This window comes from Ceratotherium simum, chromosome 17, assembly GCF_057802395.1.
Source record: "Ceratotherium simum simum isolate JZ-2026a chromosome 17, ASM5780239v1, whole genome shotgun sequence".
Taxonomy (NCBI): Eukaryota; Metazoa; Chordata; class Mammalia; order Perissodactyla; family Rhinocerotidae; genus Ceratotherium; species Ceratotherium simum.
Genome location: NC_141916.1, coordinates 31375259 through 31394939, shown reverse-complemented (window position 1 = coordinate 31394939; position 19681 = coordinate 31375259). Strand labels below are relative to the sequence as shown.

General features: G+C 42.4%; 1 protein-coding gene across 5 annotated transcripts in view; it reads right to left on the bottom strand.

Moving 5' to 3' along the window:
* The window catches only part of DENND5B (DENN domain containing 5B), a 193235-nt gene extending 175978 nt beyond the window's left edge, over positions 1–17257 (bottom strand). For 2 of the 5 annotated variants that reach the window (XM_087442600.1, XM_087442596.1), the window contains exon 1: positions 16942–17255. In XM_087442600.1, the coding sequence (XP_087298726.1) occupies positions 16942–17068 (127 nt within the window). In that variant the 5' untranslated portion in view covers positions 17069–17255. Of the gene's footprint in view, positions 1–16941 lie in introns of all 5 variants that reach the window. The other 3 variants (XM_087442601.1, XM_087442594.1, XM_087442595.1) reach the window with 3 other exon arrangements.
* Positions 17258–19681: the final 2424 nt, after the last annotated feature.

Here is a 19681-nt window from a genome sequence, read left to right as displayed (position 1 = left end):
GGCCCTGGGCTAAAATCCGTGCCCATCTTCCTCTACTTTATGTGGGACACCGCCACAGCATGGCTTGACAAGCCATGCGTCAGTCCGTGCCCGGGATCCAAACCTGCAAACCCCGGGCAGCTGCAGCTGCAGCAAAGCGAGAGAACTTAACCGCTACCCCACCAGGTCGGCCCCGAGACATATTTTTTAACATAATCTTTTTGTATTTTCTGAAAATGATACCAAATGAATGTGTTATCTATTTAAAAATCAATGGATAAAATTACCTGTCAATGAAAAAAAAAGGACACAATCCCAGGGACTGTCTTTGAATGTCTAAACTCGAGTTCCAGCAACAGCTCAAATCTCATCAAAGTGCCTGAGGCTTAATCCAATCAACTATGTTAATGAGGATAATACCTAATGTTTATTGAACAATTACAACCCACCGGGCTCTATGGTAAGCATTATGCATACATTATCAGCCAATTGGTATAGACAGTTCTAGAGAAGTATCAGATGACCTGAACATTCTAGGTGGAAATACCTAGAACCCAGTGCAAGCATCTGCAGACATCCACACTGGTTACATAGTTGTTCGCTGTACAAGCTCCAAAATGTTAGAGCATACGGTTCCCTGCCTCGTGACTGAAGAATGCAGATGCATTCGGAATGCACTACTAAAGCCTGCCATAAAACAACAGTTCATTTTAACTACAAACTGAAGCATTGCAGAAAAACGATAAGTTATTTACTAATTAATGCCCAACGAATTATCCTACCTCTAAGATAAGTTTCAGCTTGTATTGTGGGCAGTTTCTATATTTTTCTTCATTATGGTATTTTTATACTTCATGCTTAAAAACACAGATTCAAATTAACACGCACACATTCTTGGTTCCTTTAAAAGAAGAAGAAAGGAAGGGAGGGAGGAGAAAGGGGGAGAAAGAATGCATGAGTTACGTCTATAAATAGAGTTACGTCTATAAATAGAGGTAAGTGTGACATTATGGAAAGAACATACAACTCTGGGTCTGAAGCTCTGAATTCAAGTTTTAGCTCCACTAACTTGCTTGTACACACATCCTTTAACGTAGTTAATCACTACTATCATGATAAGATGTGGAGAAAGCGGTATTAATCCTCCTTGCTCTAAAGGAAAATAAAGTCATACCAGTACCATCACTACCACAAAGTCAAAATTGACCTCACCATCCATCCTCGGAAACTTATCTCCTCTTATGTTCCTTCCTTCTATGAACGACAGTATCATAGCCCTGTTGCCTGGGCCCAAAATCTCAGTCATGAGCATCTCATCTCTCCTTTAACCTCACATAAAATAAAGGTACCCAATTCAACTCATCTAATGTCTATCCTATCTCTTATGGCTGTCCTCTCTTCTCTATTCCCACTGTCCTAATTCGGGCCCTTCCCCTCTAGTTTGTTTTATAGAACAACCTCCTACTTGGTTTCCCCACTTCTAGTCTCTTCCCAGTTCCGTTCTACACCCCTCATCCAGAGTGATATTCCTAAAGCATAGCTCTGAGCATGCCATTCCCTTATTCAAAACATTAGAGGGGCTCTTTTCTGTCTTTCAAAGGGCCCTCTACATAGTCTAGCTATCAAGTGGGTTGTCTCCCAGCAGCCACTTCCCTCCCTCTTCCACTGTGAAACAGCCCTGCAGTTCCCACCCCAAATTGGTCTCCACATAGCCAGTTTAATCCCATCTTCCTCGCCACACTGATGGTTTGAGGACAGGCCTCAGGGAAGTGTGACCTAAAGTGGTCTAATCACAGCACAGATCCAGACTTTTGTTTCAGGACATGAGTGGGGAGCGGAGGAGAAAAGTTAAACCTCTTCTAGGGAAGGTGTAACAAGCAAACGCGAAGGCTAAACTACTGCCGCCATTTTATTACCATGAAGGAAGCGGCCCTGAAGAGGAAGCTGGCACTGGGGATAGAGGGAGCATAAAGAACCGCAGTGAAATGGAGCTAGAGCTCTGCTCAAATTACACCTGAACACTACCACCCCCCCAAAAAAACGTGTTGGGTGAACTAGCCAAATTCGTTTTTTCTCAGGTCCTCTTTGACCTATAACCATAAGCATTCTGACAGAAAAATCCTCCAAAAGCTAGATTTAACCTCTCTTCCCAACTCATCTCCCACTCCATGAAATGCTTAACAAGGCTAGTCTACATATCTCTTGTAAGCGTGTGATGTGTACATCTTGTTCTAGAAACAAAAAGTAGGAGCAGAGATCTGGGCATAAATCAACCCCCCACTCCCCCACAGTTTGCCCTTCTACTTAATTTTGTGATTGTGTTACATTCTCCAAAAACTTATGCCAGTCACAGTACTTACAGCAACTAAAATTCACCTCAATTCAGCCCATCCTAAAAAATAACTAAACAGAAACAAAAATGCAAATAACACCTCTCCAGATAAGAACTGCCTAGAGTTCTCTTTCTCTCTTTCAAAAATTTTTTTTTTGTGGAGGAGTAGTTTCGTTTCTTTACTCAAAAAAATTTTAGAATGCACTGTTATTACTAACAAAAGTCATATCCACGTCAGTAAATTGACAGGTTCAAAGAAAATGAGAGAAGCACATCTTTCCTTGTGTAAGTTTTTCCAATTACTATGACAAATATCCTTCTTTGGTATCTTAAGGTCTTTGGTTGGTTGGTTGGTTTAAACACATGAAACTTATGGTAAGTCTGTTTTAGGAGGAAAGTCATTTATAGAAGGGATCTAAAGGCACCAACAGCAAAAACACTGCAAGACGATCAAAAGATTGTCCCTGTTCTTAACATTCTGCTACGTGAAAAGGAAAACTGCGGGCATTCTCTGCATTCTCTGCAGCTAGTGCCAGCACTGGCCATGACATGTTTACACAGCCCCTGCATGGGGGACAGGAAGAGAGCTGTGAGGGCCAAGTGTCCAGGCTGCTGCTGTTTCTGGATTCAGCATCCCTAAAATATTATTCTCTCTCAGCAACCTGAAGAGAGACAACCAGATTTTCCATCCAAGGTTTCTTACACATCTAAACATACTTCCCTTCTGCTATGTGACTATGAATAAATCGGATTCCCAATAAGACAGAGACCAAGAGTTTATCTTATTTGTTACTGAACTACCTCTTTTGCTTACTAGCTTCTCTTTCCTCTGTCTTCCCATCTCATTTGTCACCAGTGCTTTCCTCTTCCTTTTCCATAATGGGGAAAAAAAATTTTAATAGATTATTTTAGCATTAAACGCCTGAGATTCAAAGCTACTCTTTCATTTCCTCTTAATTACTGATAGTACAGAAGATTTTGGTTAAAAAAAAAAAAGTGTTGCAAGTACTGAGGATTTTAAGGATTTAATTTTTATCCCTCAAAGTAAACACCTGAGGTAGACAACTCCATTTTAGTTATTCAATCACTCTTTCTTTTTTTCTTTTTTTGTGAGGAAGATCAGCCCTGAGCTAACATCTGTGCTAATCCTCCTCTTTTTGCTGAGGAAGACCGGCTCTGAGCTAACATCTATTGCCAATCATCCTCCTTTTTTTTCCCCAAAGCCCCAGTAGATAGTTGTACGTCATAGTTGCACAACCTTCTAGTTGCTGTGTGTGGGACGCGGCCTCAGCATGGCCGGAGAAGCGGTGCGTCGGTACGCGCCTGGGATCCGAACCCGGGCCTCCAGTAGCGGACTGCGCGCACTTAACCACTAAGCCACCGGGCCGGCCCCATTCACTCTTTCAATCAGTAATTATTTACAGAGGCCTTTACAGATGTCATACACTAAATCAGTGGCAATGACTTGGACAAAAAAATAAACCCTATTGTGCTTCTCGGATTATTGCTCAGCTCATTTAACCACAACATCTCAGGAAAATGGTCCCTCTGGCTTCTAATTAGTGACTAGCAATCAGCACTTCTATTTTTATTTTAAATTCCACCCCTTTGGGATAACAGGTGATTGTTGTTTTCTTTAACGCAATCCTGTATTCTCCAGTTTGTAAACTGAGCATGTATTACTTTTATAATTTAAAAGCCACAATTTTTTAAAAAGCACTTACTGCTTTTTATTATTTCAAACCAATTGTATTTACCCTCACTGCTCGTGGAACATTCAGTTGCAGGAAGTGCTGTGTAAACCAAAGCCCTAAAGCTTCATTAGTATAAATCCTTCCGCCAGTGTGTAAAACAGACATTCCTCAGAAAATCCTACTAAAATGTCTGAAGCAGAGCAAAGGCTCAGTGTTCTGAATAAACTTGAAGACACTGTGTAAAACAATGATAAAATACACAGATAACCCCCAAACCTTGATTGAAACTAATTTTACCCTCTTTCCCCCAAAAAACTCTTACACAAACTAACAAGCAGCAAAACGAAATGAGTGCATCTCCTTGTGTCTGTCCCTGATTCTCTTCCTACTCTATTTTAGGCATCTGGTAAGGTGTCTAGAAAGTGTTTATCATAAGATAAACAGGTTAAAGCATTGATTCTCTCTGAAAATATTCAATTTGCTGCTCTTGCAAGACACCCTCTGAATCCAGATTTTAACTTCTCATACCTAAAGAGACAACAACAGGGAGTAAACAGTTGGGTCTCGCTAATCTTGGAAAGGTCTAATTTTCAGCCTCTCCCTAAATAAGCAACATTACTTCACGATATTTTACTCCAAAGAAACAAACATATTTAGTCATACACACACCCACAAAACTTTAAAGTTCCTATTAGAAAATAGATACTTTGGACAGTATTAAGAAAAAACAGACTTTTTAAAGAAAAAAACATTTACAAAACTTATGCCCGTAACTAATCTGAATGTTCTCAATTCTAAGAACATCTTTTAAGGAAGCTTAAAGCTTTCTGTTGCTGTGTAAGGAAACCTGGGTTGACTGAGGAGAAGCTCACAGGCCCATAAGCTCATCACAAAGCGGCAGGGTCAAAAGGCAGAGGTCGGGTAACAGGGTGCAAAATAGTTCCCACACTTGAGAGAAGACTATATCTCATTATTTCAGAAGACATTAAAAACTATTCAGTTGTCTTTACTAAAATGATACAACTACTTACACTCTCCTTTAAGTCCCAAGGCAAATCTGAATTTTACAAAAGAATTTCTTATTTTTAAGAGCAAGGAATTTAAGAAGTTACCTCTTTCTTTCCCCTATATTTGAAAAAAACACCAATCTCTCTCCCACACGTACACCAATACTTCAGCTGTCCCTCAAAGACTGATTTTCAGATAAAAGCTGTCACCTGGTCTATTCAACAGAGTTCAATGGGGCAAAGAAATAAATATTAAATGTGCATACATGTCAACAGACATTTCACATCAAGGCCTCTGCCCCCTAATGATTCAAAAAGTATGTCTACTTCTTAGCCTTATGGCCACATTCAGAAAACGCTAAATTTTTACTCCTGCTTAGAAAAGATTTCATTCCAGGAAGAGTGAACGCGATTTTGTTAAACTTTCAGTAGGCACAACATATGTGCGGAGACTACAATGACTCCGCTGGCAGGCGATTACATCTGTGGCGGATCCAGAGTCTAGGGCATTGTCTGGACATCTCTGTACCATTTCTCACACTCTTACCATAAAATCTGTGATCCAAGTAGAAGAGAGTGTGAGAGAGAGATGGATGAGATCAGGAAAAGAGGATTTTGGAACAACAGATGTGGTTTTAATTTTTTGTTTTCCACCAACTTCCACCCTCCATACACACCTACTTTAACTCTCTCCCCACTGGCCCCTTCCACCAGGGGCAAGAGGGTTTAGAAGTGGTTCACAGTAAATGAGACCTGTCGGTCCTCCACTATGAGGAATACACAAGATTTTACATTTGAGCGCACATAGTTTTCATGTATTTATTTTAAATCAAATTGTGACTAGGGCTGCCAATGGAAAAATACGCACTGCCAGACAGGAGTGAGAACAACTAAACAAAATAACCTATTTTGGCATAATCACCCCAGTGGTACCAATGCTTGTGTTTTAATAAACTGTGAAATCACAGTCACTGTTCTCGTGAACAATGGCACAAAGCAAATGAAGTCAAGTACGAAAGCTCCTTTTCCTGGAGCTGAGCCAGAATATTTTGAAATCCAGACAAAGTTTATTTATGAAGAAAAAGAATACACTTGAGACAGGACACTGGCAACGTTTTGAAACAATCTGTTATCTTGTTACCCTAGCCACTTAAATTTCCTTAAAGGTTAGGGTTAAACTTTAAAGTGAAGCGAAATTAACCTAGAAAATAAAACAAAACACTGTGGTCCTAAAAGTGAATCATCCATAAGCTTTAAACTTAGAACGGGTCCTAAATTCCTACTGCTCGAACAATTCTTACTCAAGTCAGTATCTCATCCTCACGGAATTCCAGTTGATATGCTGGTGCTGATTCTTCTGACAGGAAGGACTTTTATGTCAGGGAACTGTACCAGAGTAGGACATGCTCCCTCTCCCTCAAAACAATTCATGTCTCATCTGCCCAGGGGGGAAACAATACCTCCTTGCTATTTTAGTCCTGATCTACAGCAAAAAGAGAAGAAAAAAGATATAAATTTAATATACAGAAAGAATATTGCTGATCTGCAGCTTGTCCCTGTTTTCTCAAAGGACCAGGACAGAAGGAAAAGGAAGGAAACTGAAGGGATATTAGAAACAGAAAGTATTAAACCTGAAAGGCTGTGGGAAATAAGAAACTCTTCCCAGTTTCTGCTGGGGATGAAGGTAACTGGAGGATTGAGTTAGACATCAGAATTTCTTCACTCTGAGGTTTTTGGAAATTTTTGCTAAAAGAATATTCCTTTTTCCACAAGTTTTTATAGATAAGCGAAACGGAAAGAGCAATAGGAGATAGCTTCATGAGGACTAAGGTGAAAATAGGAGTGATCTTGGAAGAAGGGATTAGGAAAAAAAAGTACAAAAGCCTGGTCTACGAGCAAACTTGTGCCAAGCTGTACTGAGGACTAAAGACTACTGGAAACGTAATTTATGTATCACTTCTACACGAATGGTTCCTCAAACTATAGAATATTTTTTTGTGTTAAATATTGTGTTAAACATGACAGTAAGAGTGTGTTGTACTAGAAAATAGGAAGACAGGGAAGGGCAAGAAACCTGGCCTCTCCTGACGTGGGCAGGAGAAAATGATGCAAAGCAGGCGAATTTACATCACAAGGCCTCTGGGATCTAGAAAACAGACTACTTAAAATTATCTTGAAACTGGTTTCACCGTTTAAAACCTAGAGGTCCACAAGCTGTATCTAAGGATTCGGCACACCAGTCCTCACAGAAGGGCTGAACTTAAAAAGGCTCGACAACTCTAAAATTGTAATTCTGCCTCATATTTTTATTACACTCTATAGTTTAAAAGCTCTTTGCAAGACAACATCACATTTTATAATCTAGAAAAGTATCTAGAAACAATCTAGATCAGTATAAGTGTTGAGAAACATATTCCCATGGGTGTCCTCAGATTAAGGAACAAAGCTTTTTAAAAATCTACAGGGAAGGGAAGCAAATAGACTACTTTTGCAGTGGTATTCCTAAGGGAATATGAATACATGAAAACTGTTCACAGTTCCTCAGTAACAGTAGATTAACAAGATCCACAACTACTGGTATAGGACACATAATGCCACTTCTTTCTCTTCCGTGCAGGAAAAGCCCAGAGGAATGGAACTGAGTGAGATGACATCATTAAAGGGAAGACCTTGAATCCATTCCGCTTCTATCATTTACAACCTCAGTATTTCAACTATTGTTAATAATTACTTGTGACCCAGCTCACAAATGGCAGGCCCGCTAATGAGTGACCGACCACCCACCAGTTGAGGACAGCTGGTCTGGAGGACCTGGAGGGGCAGCAGGGCACAGCGGAAGAGACTACGCTTTGGAGTCAGACAGCCTAGGATGCAACCCCAGCTTTGGCCTTTACTGTCCCTGTGACTTTGGGCAACAATTCACTGAACCTCAGCCTCCTCACCTGTTAAGTGATGAAAGTAATACCTTCAAGTTATTGTGAGGATTCAAGACAATGTTCGTAAATCACCAACTACAGTTCATGACCCAGTAAATGTTAGCTACTTTCATAGCTCATCGCATACAGGTGGTTTCACGGAGCTACTTCTGACTTAACGATGCTAGCACATCTTTGAAAGTCATTTAAAGAAAGCATTATTTCAAAAATAGCTTTCTGTACCAGGGATATATACAAGTTTATAAAAGAAAAATAAAGGGTATTAACTCAAGAAGTCCTTGTTAATTAAAACAGTTACAATATTTGATTTAGACTAAAGTTAGTAAAAGTCATGGATTCCCGGGAAAAGTACATGGATGTCTGAGAGAGCAACTGTTCCATGTTCTATCTTCATGATGTGCTGTCTCAGCAGCATATAAAATACTTTCACTTTTATTCCTAGAATTCTCAGTTCTTACCTCCTTACACTCAGCCAACAACCTCTGCATTTTGTTTGAAAAGTAATGTGGAAAAGAGTCTCATACTGAAAATTTTGGGAATCTCTGGCTAAAAGGTCATTAGATGGTGCCATCTTAAAAGTCAAGCCTTAGGAGGAACAGAACACTATACAAGGTACAACAAAGATAAAGCATAAATGGAAAAAATATATATAAAGGACTAAACTATAGAAACAAAGAGAACTGTCCTGGCTGACCGTGCCTCCAAACCAATGAGGATACCCTGGAAGAAGGAAACTGTGAATGCAGTTTCCTAAGACATTCCTCTAAAACCACAATGGAAGCTACAAGTGCTCCTAGTACAACCACTTCCTGAAACTTCATAAACACTACCCACCATTTATGTGCTCATCACTTGGCACTACTGTATAAATCAATATGACATGTTGTTTGCTTAAAAAAAAAAAAATCAAAGCCTTGCTGGTACCTGCCTACTTGCTTGCATAAAGCTGGTGTAAAAAAAAAAAAAAAGGTATTAATTTTATTTATCATAGCTTATTTCAAGAGGGAGGAATGGGCTAACAAATATTCTAGACAGAAGAAATTTTACTATCTCTCCACAAAGCTGATATATACCTTTTTAAAAATCTAATCATTCATCCACTTCCTTGCTTTTTCATCAGTCTCAAGGTTCTCATTTAAAAAAAAAAAAACTCCAGCTTCCATTTTAGAGGTTAAAAACCAACACACAAATCAAATATACTAACTTTTATTATCCATAACAAAAGGAAAAGTTATATTTTTGTCCATTTCAAATTATCTCATTCATTTACTCAAACAACCTATCTGAGTCCCTATTATGGCCCAGGCACTGTTTTAATCGCTACTTTAGAGACAAAGGTCCTGCCTTCTAGGAGCCAACAATCTAATGGGGAAGACTGATATTAAAAAATAAAAGTAAACAAATGCATTTACGGTATATTGTCAGGTACTAATAAATGTTATCAGGAAAATAAAGCAGGTGACTGGCAAGAGTGGGGCAGGTAGGGGTAGGAAGGACGCGATTTTATACAGGATGGTCTGAGAAGGCCTCTCTAAGGAGCTAACACCTGTGCAGAGACCTCAATTATGAGAAGAAGCCAATCTCACAAAGATGTAGGACTGCACTTTCCAACAGGGTAGCCACTAGCCACATGTGGCTACTGAACATTTGAAATGTGGTTAGTCCAAACTGAGATGTGCTATAAGTGTAAAACACACTGGATTTTGAAGATTTGGTAAGAAAAAAAGAATGTTAAATATCTCAGTAATAATTTTTATGTTGATTATATATTCAAATAATATCCTAGATACATAAGTAAAATATATCATTAAAATGAATATCACCTGTTTCTTTTTACCTTTTTAAATGTGGCTACTAGAAAATTTAAAATTACAAATGTGTCTCACATTATATTTATAATGGATGATGCTGGTCTAGCAGAGAGGATTCCAGGGAGAGAAAAGATGATGAACAGCCCATTAGACAAGAAGAAGCCTGCGGTATTTAAGGACTTGCAAGAAAACCAAAGTAGCTGGAAAGAGTGATCCAGTCGGAAAAGGTTGGAAAGGTAGGCAGAGACCAGATCATGAAGAGCTTTGCAACCCAGGGTGCTACAGACTGCACATCTGTGTCCTCCCCAAAATTCACATGTTGAAATTTAATCCACAATGTGATGGCATTTGGAGGTAGGCCTGAGAAGGCCTCTCTAAGGAGCTAACACTTGTGCAGAGACCTCAATGGGTGAGGTCATTCACCCTGTGGGGGGTGATTAGGTTAAGAGGGTGAAGCCCTTATAAAAGAGATCCCAGAGAACACTCTCACCGCTCCCACATAAGACAGCCATCTACGAACCAGGAAGAGGGCCCTCCCCAGACACCTGCCAGCACCTTGATCTTACACTTCCCAGCCTCCAGAACAGTGAGAAATAAATTTCTGTTGTTTATAAGACACCTACTCCATGGTCTTCTGTTATAGCAGCCCGAACAAACTAAAACATAGGGCAACAAGTTTGAATCTTAATACAAAGGAAGCTATTGAAGAATTTTAAGTGGAAAAAAATTATTCCAAGATCCCATTGGCTATTTTGTGGAGAACTGGCAGTGTCATCCATACTGCTAGAATACAGACGTTTAGAGATTATCTAATACAGTAATTTCAAACAGCGGACCCTGAGAGTTCCTATAGATAATAATTGAGAGTCCATGAACTGATACTAACATTTCAAAAGGCTTATTAAAAACTGCACCTTTCCTGTAGAGGGAACTGCATAAACTAATTGATTTTTTTCCCTTTCCTTGTGGCTGAAATTATAGTTACTCAATCGGTCCTCATGTGTGGTATTTATCGGTCATGCATATGTGGTATTTATCAGTCCTCACGATCTATATATCATTTAGGATGAACTTCTTTTAAAACTATCAACTCACCTAAGGATAAGCAACAATTTATGCTAAGAAAAAACAGGTGATAAAACCCACTAAGAAGAGCAAAGAGGTTAAAAAAGTTGAAAGTGGTATTTTTAATTACATAGTAAATGCCTTATATTTATATAGTAATATATTTATAAACATCCATTAATAAAAACAAAAGTAACATCACATATATGCTCTTCTAATTTTTTTATAAATGAATGAAGGAATATATGCAAGAGACACTACCAATGCTGGCTAGAAGAAGAGACAAGCTAGGTCACATCATAAAAGCGATAAAGATTAGCAGTCTCTCTCTTAATATCTTTCCTATATAGAAGAGTTAAATCTCTTCTATAATCTAATCTCATTTGATTGTAAGGTTATCCATGTGGGGTCTGTATACTGGGAGACTTTACAATCTGTATGATTATGTTATTAAGGAGGCAGCAAATGCAGTGGTTATGGGCATGGATGGGTCATGTCAGACAGACTTTCAATCCAGGTGTCTCACTTAGATGAACCTAGGTGAAATACTTAAACTCTCTAGCCTCAGTTTCCTCATCTGTAAAACAGAGAAAACAGTGCCACCTCCTAAGGTTGTCATCAGGATTAAACGAGGTAATGACTCTGAAGCATTAAGCACAGTGCTTGGTATGTGGAAAGCGCTGAATAAATGTTAGTTATTTTATTATTACTATTTTATTGTAGATTCTTACAGAATGGTTACTGTCACCTATATACTCTACAACCTGGCACACCAGAAGCATTTAACATTAAATAATTAATCCAAAGTATGATGGTGAGTTATTGCTCTGCAAAAACAAAATTTAGGTCATTATCAACCAAAAATGTTAAGAATCTGGATAAATGGCACTTGTTTCCTAAAACACCTTATGTAGGAACTATCTCTACCCTTCAGTAAAATATAGAAGGGGAAAATGTTTTCTTCCATATGGAACTTCATGGAAATTATGACAAACGACGCACTGTATTCTAGACATTTACTTTTATTACTCCAAGAGCGGCTGTGACCAGCATAGGATACACTCAGGAATTTCAGAACAGTCTGTCTCATCCTCAGCAGCAGATATGACTTGCACTCCTCCAGCTTCCTTGATCTCTCCCCATCCCCTTTCTTCCCCTTTCTCTTAATATTTTCTCCTCCTTCAAAGACACTTATGTCCCTCCCTGCTCCCCTCTCCCTTCCCATCTCACCTTCTCTGGTCTTCTGAGTTCCCTACGCTGGATGTGCTGCATTAACAAACGGAGCAGCAGCCTGAGCCCCGGGGTGATCACAGGAGCCGAGCTGCACTCACTATCGGGCCACTTGTACTATAAAGAGTTTGACTCCCAGGGGATTTTTAAAATCAAGTTATCACTAAATCACAGCAACTAGACCTTGAATCTTCTTTGGCCTCATTAGAATGGAAGCTAATCCTTGCACTACTCCTTCCCCAGCCCCCCAGTTACCAGGCCAGACCTTCCCAACTCCCAACTGTAATCTACTGTGGGCCAAGAATGTCAACAAAGCTAACAACTGAGGCACTACCAATGGTGGTCAGATGGGCGGCTCCCACTCCACCCAAGCCTGTACACCTGGCCATTGTTTCTAAAGGACATACTTTAGCACAGTCTTGACAGTGACATCCCATCTGGAATAAGGGCAAGCCTGAAATGCTTGCTGAACTCAAGTCAAGCTCAGCTGTTTTCTGAGCTTAAATAAAGTAACTATGGGGCACAGTGTACTAGAACAATCAGGCTCTTGAGTCTGGCATCTGCTGCTGCTCAGACGTGATCTCTGAGAGGGCACTTGATCTCTCGGCCTTGGTTTCTTCACTGTAAATGGTGTCTAAGGTCCCTTCCAGAATACTCTTGTCAGTCTCAACTAAATTTTACATTTGAATTTAGACCATGGTCTCCACTGCCTCTAAGCTCTTCTGGAAACCACACTCAAGACAACCAAAGCTAAAAATAGCTAGAGGCACCAAGGAAGAGATCTAAACAAAGGCCTGCGGCAGGATCTCACCCATCAGACTTGAGCAGCTATCAGCGGACTGAATCTAGGCTACCATGGGAACGCTTTAAGAATATTCTGGTCATCACATACTATGTAGACTTGTGTAAATGTAAATTTTATATTCATTCACTTATTAAACACTGTGCACAACGTATAAGGTAGTATGAAAGAGAGAGGCAAAGATCCTTTCCTCTTAGGGGCTCGCAAATTTTCGTTACTTAAATAAAGGTCTAATTATGTCCTTCATTTTTCCATTGCCTAAAAGATTTATTGCTGTAAATCAAGGCACATTAAGTTCCTACAACTAGGTCTTAGAGGAAATGAGAGCTATAAAAGAAAAATTCAAAAAGATGTCTGCCTTCCTTCACATCAACTCATTCCAACAACTTACTTCTATTTACACCTTCTTTCTTCTTTATGCAATAAAAAATCCAGTTGGAAACCTTTTTCTTATCTTTAACATTTAAAGGAAATTTAAACATTTCTGCTTTAACATTTAAAGGACATTTTTGTTTATGGATAAAGTGCCATTGAAAATACACGTGAGTAGGAGAGCACAACAGCTGAGATGTGGTAGAGAAAGGACAACAGGTAATACCAGTACATCTCTGTGTCTGTGTAAAATTGCTAGGTCTTCCATTTTTAAATATGTTTTTATTCATATTTCAACTATGTTCAGCTGTTAAACAACCTATTTGAGATGAAAGAAGTCTTTCCCATTGTTGGTAAAGCTGGGCTTTACTGGGAGAAGTGTCTAAAAAACAACCCAAAGGCTTGATAACTTTATCGTAAGGTCTTAAGTCTATTTAATTGTTACTGCATCATATGGTTTGTGTCCTTAATTTGATTTCAATGTCCCACCACCTGCAAAGTGTGAATTCTACGAACACGTATATGTTAAGAACAAGTCTATAAAGCAAGTGGTAGAATTTATGTTTAATAGAAGTCAACTAAGACCTTCTACAAGCAGGGTGAGAACTTGCTAAGAAACAGTGTGATAAAAATAAATCAGTTCCAGAAAAGTAAAATAGAAACTTAACTATCATTAACTTTGAAATTAATGCAGCAAAAGAGAAACAACCTTCTGACTAATTTGCCTAACTCACCGGCCTTGTTTCCTGACCCCCAAATGTACCTCTACGGAAACAGTCAAGCAGATTGTTAGTTGGGAACATGATATTACCTTCTCCTGCCTTCCTCTCATCTCCCTAGCCACACTTCTCAATCTCCTTGGTTGTTTCCTCCTCATCCTCCCACCTCTGAATGTTGGAGTATCTCCAGGACTCAATCCTTGAGCCTCTTCTCTTTTCTATCTACACTCACTCTCTGGGTAATGTCACCCAATTTCATCACTGTAAATTTATAACTAAATATAAATTTAGACCTCTGAGAGATGTCCTGCCTACCTGATACCTCCATTTGAATGTCTAATGGGCACCTCAAACTTAACATGTCCAAAACTGAACTAATCTTCTCCAGCCTGCTTCTCCATCAGTCATCCTATTTCAGTAAATAGAGAAGCTTATAATTGTTTAGGCCAAAAATCTTAAGAGTCATCGTTGATCACTTTCTTTGACTATGAATACCATATCTAATTCATCAGCAAGTCCTGCTAGCTCTACCTTCAAAATATATCACAGGGGCCGGCCCGGCATCGTGGTTAAGTTCCCAGGATCTGCTTCCTCGGCCCAGGGTTCACGAGTTCAGATTCCCAGCACGGACCTACACACCGCTCATCAAACCATGCTGTGGCAGCGTCCCACAAACAAAATAGAGGAAGATGAGCACAGATGTTAGCTCAGGGCTAATCTTCCTCAAGCAAAAAAATATATACATATATCCAGCTTCTCACCACTTCACTGCTACTGCCTTGGTCCAAGCCACCAACATCTCTCACCTCAAATAGTGGAAGAGGCTCCTAACTGGCCTGCTCTATCCTTGCCCCTGATAATAGTCTAATCAACATCACAGCCACAGCGATCATTTTAGAAGGTACATCAGATCTCCTGATTACAATGCTTGAAACCTTCCAGTGGTTTCCCATCTCAGAGTAAAAGCCTAACAATTGTCTATGAGGCCCTACACAATCTCCCCTACCCTTTCTCTATGAGCATGTCTACTACTCTCCCCCTAACTCCGCTCCAGCCACAGTGGCCTCCTTGCTGTTACCTGCACAAACTAGGCACTCTCCTGCCTCAGGTCTTTGCAAGACACAGAGACTTTCAAAACCGTTGAGTGAATGAATGATACCAAAATATTAACAGGCAAAATTGGTTGTTACCTCAAGACACCAAGTACTACGAAGAGCAGAAATCTCAAATAATTACCCATACTCACACAGCATTGCAAAAAGAAAAGCCAGTTTGTTTCCAGAAAACGCATTAAAAATTAATTTTTTACTGTTTAATTTTGTTAAAGGCATTTGCACTGCGCCTAAAGAGTCCCAGGGCACACCTATAGGTGTTGTTTTAGCTTTACTAGGCATACAGACTTGAGATGGAGAAGAGAAAAATACAGCCTTTTTCCTTCATCAGTCACCACTAACAGAAGGCCTCCAGGTGACCCGGTGCCACAAATGCTTAGGATGTTAAGGGAAGAAGGGATTCTAGAAAAATAAAATAATCCCTCCACCAATCCCAAATGAGGAATCTCTCCAAATCCCTCTTCAGACATGTTTTCAACTTCATATTCCTTAACAAAGCCATTCTTAATATGTACATGAAATCTTAGTTGAAGAAACATGATTACATAATAACACATACAGAAAAGTCTGGTACTCATTCCTCTTTTCCAAAAAAATTTTAACTAAAACTAGACTTATAGTTTGTGTTGAAAATATTTTACCGTGAAACTGACTTAATAAAAAGATACTCACTTAGCTAAGACATGGGTTGATGGGTACTGTATTTAAGGCTGAACAGTTCTGTTTACTATTTATTATTTAATACATTCTTCCTAGTCCCCCTCCCAAACGGAAAAGAAAAAAAAATCCACATTGGTGCAATCAATAAGGAATGCTATGTCCAAAAGAAGCTGTTCTGAAAGGCTATGACCTAAGTGTTTAACACTTGACACAGATAAAGTTCAGGCAGTAGATGTCACTTGTCTCACTCATTTAAAAAAAAAATCAAGATTCAGATCCCAAGGCAAGCAGAAAGAGACAGGCGTGAAAAATGCAACCAGTCGTTTCTCCCCCCGCCTCCTCTCGACACTGCGCACTCATCTCCCCCCACCCATCATCCTTTAACGGCCCCTATTCCCAGCGTCGGTTCCCCAGCTCGGCCCTGCACTGCGCCATCAAATGAGTCAAGAGGCGGGACCGGTGCCCCTCCAGGAAGACCCAGGCAGTAACACATGGTGCGCCCAACGTAGGGGAAAATATCCAACTCCTTCAACTCGGAAACAGTGGAGGTAGTGTCCACAAAGCGTCGTGCCGGGTCCCGAGCTTGATCAAGGGTCCCCGCCAGCTCCCGTGACACTGCCAAATCGACCAGATTCCAAAAGGTGACTCGACCGTCATAGCAGCGCCCGAGGCGGGAGGCGGCACAGTCAAGGATGAAGTCCAACTAGCCTCCCGCCCTGCGCTCGCCCGCGGAGCCACCACCGCCTCGGTGGGCGCGAACCCGCAGCCCCGGGGTCCCGGAGGGGGCCCGAGCGCCGCGTCACGTGCCGGGGCTAAACTTCGCAGCCGGGCGCGGAGGGTGGGGGGTGGGACACACGGGCTCGCAGCGAGGCCGGGAGTCCATGCGGCCGGTGACTCACGGGCCGCCTCTGCGTGCAGCTGCAGGCGAGAGGGGCGGCGGGCCGTGCCCTCGGGGCCGCCCCCGCCCCTACCCCCGCGCCCGTTATTAATAACCCCGCGCCGGGGAGCCGAGAGCCCCCGGCGGGCGCCAGCCGAGGCGCGGCGCCCGGGCTCAGCAGCGCACCCTGCACGCGGAATAAATAACAATGTCATTAAATCGCCGCCCGAGCGCCCGTCCGGCCGGGGAGCGGGCGCCGCCGGGAGCCGACTCTGTCTGGAGCCCGCACCCCGCCTCCCGCGCGCCCCCCGCGCGCCCCCCGCGCGTCCCGAAGCCCGGCCTTACCCGCCAGCTCGTCGGGCTCCAGCCCGCTGTCCGCATCGATGCCGCACAGCACGAAGTAGTGCGCGAAGCGGCAGGCGGCCGGGGAGGAGCCCGAGCCCGGGCCGGGCGCCGCGCCGCTCCCGCTCATCCCGGCCGCGCTGCTCACGCCGCGGCCGCCGCTCGAGAAGGCTCGCTGCCGAGGCGGCCGCTCCAGCTGCGGTCTCTGCGCGCCCGTCCTAGGGCGACACCGGCGCGCCCATGGCCGCGCAGCCGCCGCTCGTCACCGCAGCCTCGCTCCGAGCTCGGCGCCAGGGAAGCGGCCGCGGGCTCGCGCCCAGTGCGGCCCGCTCCCGGGCCCCGGAGGGGGAGGGGCGCGCAGGGGGAGTGTCGGCGTGAGAGGCCCGCGCCGCCGCGGCTGGCGCCCGCCGGTCAGCTGAGCGCCGCTCCGGCTGTGGGAGCGCGGGGAGGGCGGGGGCGCCGAGGCCCGGCGCGGGGGCGCGCGCTCGCGAGTGGCGGGGGCGCGCGTCTCAGCCGTGCGCGCGCGCCCAGCGGGCTCTGAGGGAGCGCCCGGCGCGGGCGGGATTCGTGCCCGGCAGCCCGGGCTGCGGTGCCCGCCGGGGGCGACCCCGCACACGCCTCCAGGCCTCGGCCAACCAGCCAGAGGGTTAGCTGCAGAGGCGGCTTCTGTGTTCCAAAGAGGATGCTACCTATCCTAATTTAAAAAAAAAAAAAATAGCTTTCGGGAAGGTTAACACTCGCTCTAAGATCATTTCCCACAACGGTTAGGACCATCAACATCTTTTAAACCGTGACATGTGCAGATACCTATCTGATTTTAAGATCCTGGTCCTTGAATCCTTGCCCCAGCCCTACCCCCATTCACAAGCCATCCTTCCTCAGTGAATCGGTGACAACTCAACAGTGAGGGGGAACAAAACGATATCCGCAAGCGTTGAGACTTCTAAAAGGACTGCAATTGCCAATCGCCACCCCCACTCCACCCCCACCCCCACCCCCCAATTCCGTAATTTATCCTGACATTTTCCAGGTCAGTGTAAAGTAGCCAAAGCACTCCAGTTCCCCAGACGTGTACTCTTTTCATATTATCAGCTCTCCCTGCACGTACAATCGGAGGCTGATAAAGCATCAGGAATTAGACCCTGAACTCTGCTGCTCACAAGCCATGGCTTTCTTACTCTGCTCTTTCCTCTGATTTTCCCTTCTTTCCAAGAAGATCACCAACCAGTTCGTATTCTTTTGAAAGGTGAAAAAGGAGCGATCCCATCTCCACGTTGTCATCCCTTCCACACCACGCTCTACTCTCTTCTTTTGCGATTTGGGTATAAGGGATGCAGGGGGAGAGGGGGTGCATGGTGAACACCACTAGTAGACACACAAGCAAACCTTACAGGGAGGTGGACTGGGAGAATGAACCTCAATTATTTGACTGAATAGTGTTCTTCCTGGAAGATATGTATGCGTGCATACCATCATTTATTGTAGCTTGTATCCTCACTTTGTCTCTCTCTTCAATTTTGGTTTTTTTTTTTTTTTTGTGAGGAAGATCAGCCCTGAGCTAACATCCATGCTAATCCTCTTTTTGCTGAGGAAGACCGGCTCTGAGCTAACATCTATTGCCAGTCCTCCTCCTGTTTTTCTCCGCCCAAAGCCCCAGTAGATAGTTGTATGTCATAGTTGCACATCCTTCTAGTTGCTGTATGTGGGACACGGCCTCAGCATGGCCGGAGAAGCGGTGCATCGGTGCACACCCGGGATCTGAACCCGGGCCACCAGTAGCGGAGCCCGAGCGCTTAATCGCTAAGCCACAGGGCCGGCCCTCAATTTTGAAATATAAGAAGAATCAAGAAATCAGGATGAGCCACAGCCTGGGTAATTGACGTTTAGCTTGTATTGCACCGTGCACTGTTCCTTCAAAACACTTATAATGACTTTTCCTGTGTCTGTCTTAGCTGGATTGTAAGCTCCACAGAGCAGAAGTCATGCTCTCTGATTCATCATATTTCTAGTATCTAGCAGAAGTCTGGTCCCACCTAGCCCCTCAATTTATATTTGTTGAATGAATGAAAGAGTGGCTATCTAGGTAGTAGTAAGTTGTTGATGCTACTAGGAAAGTACACAAACTTTAATATCTGTAACATATTTATGAACATATGCTAATTTACTGTTATACAACTATTGCTTTTCCTTATATAGAGAGTACTGAAATATGTAAAATAATTTCACTAATAAGGAGGGTATGGGTATGTGTTTCTCCTGACTATCTTTGGTGGTAGCATCTTACAGAATGTTTATTAGATTCTAGACTATTTAAACAAAGCACAATAGAAAACTAATTTACAGTTTGCGCTTGCCAAGAGACATGTCACATTTTGTTCATTTGAAAAGTAACTGATTTATGAGCTTGTAAGCCCTGCATTAATGTTTTTTAGGTGAAAAAACAGAAAGAAGCCCAAACAAACAGAATGCGTTCAATTATGATATGTAAATCTCATCAAAATAGACAAAATCTCTAAAATCTTCCCTAAAGCTTTCAAGAGAACAGTCACACATTACAAAATTAAACACTAATTTGAAAATACCTGGGTACGCGTTCCTAATTATCACTTCAGAATGACACTGTGTAGGTATATTCTGCTTTCAGCTGCAATGAAGCAAAGTTGAAAGGATAATCGAGAATTAACTATATATCATTGCATACATGTTTTCCTCTAAAATAATGACAGAAATAAATTAGCTTAGT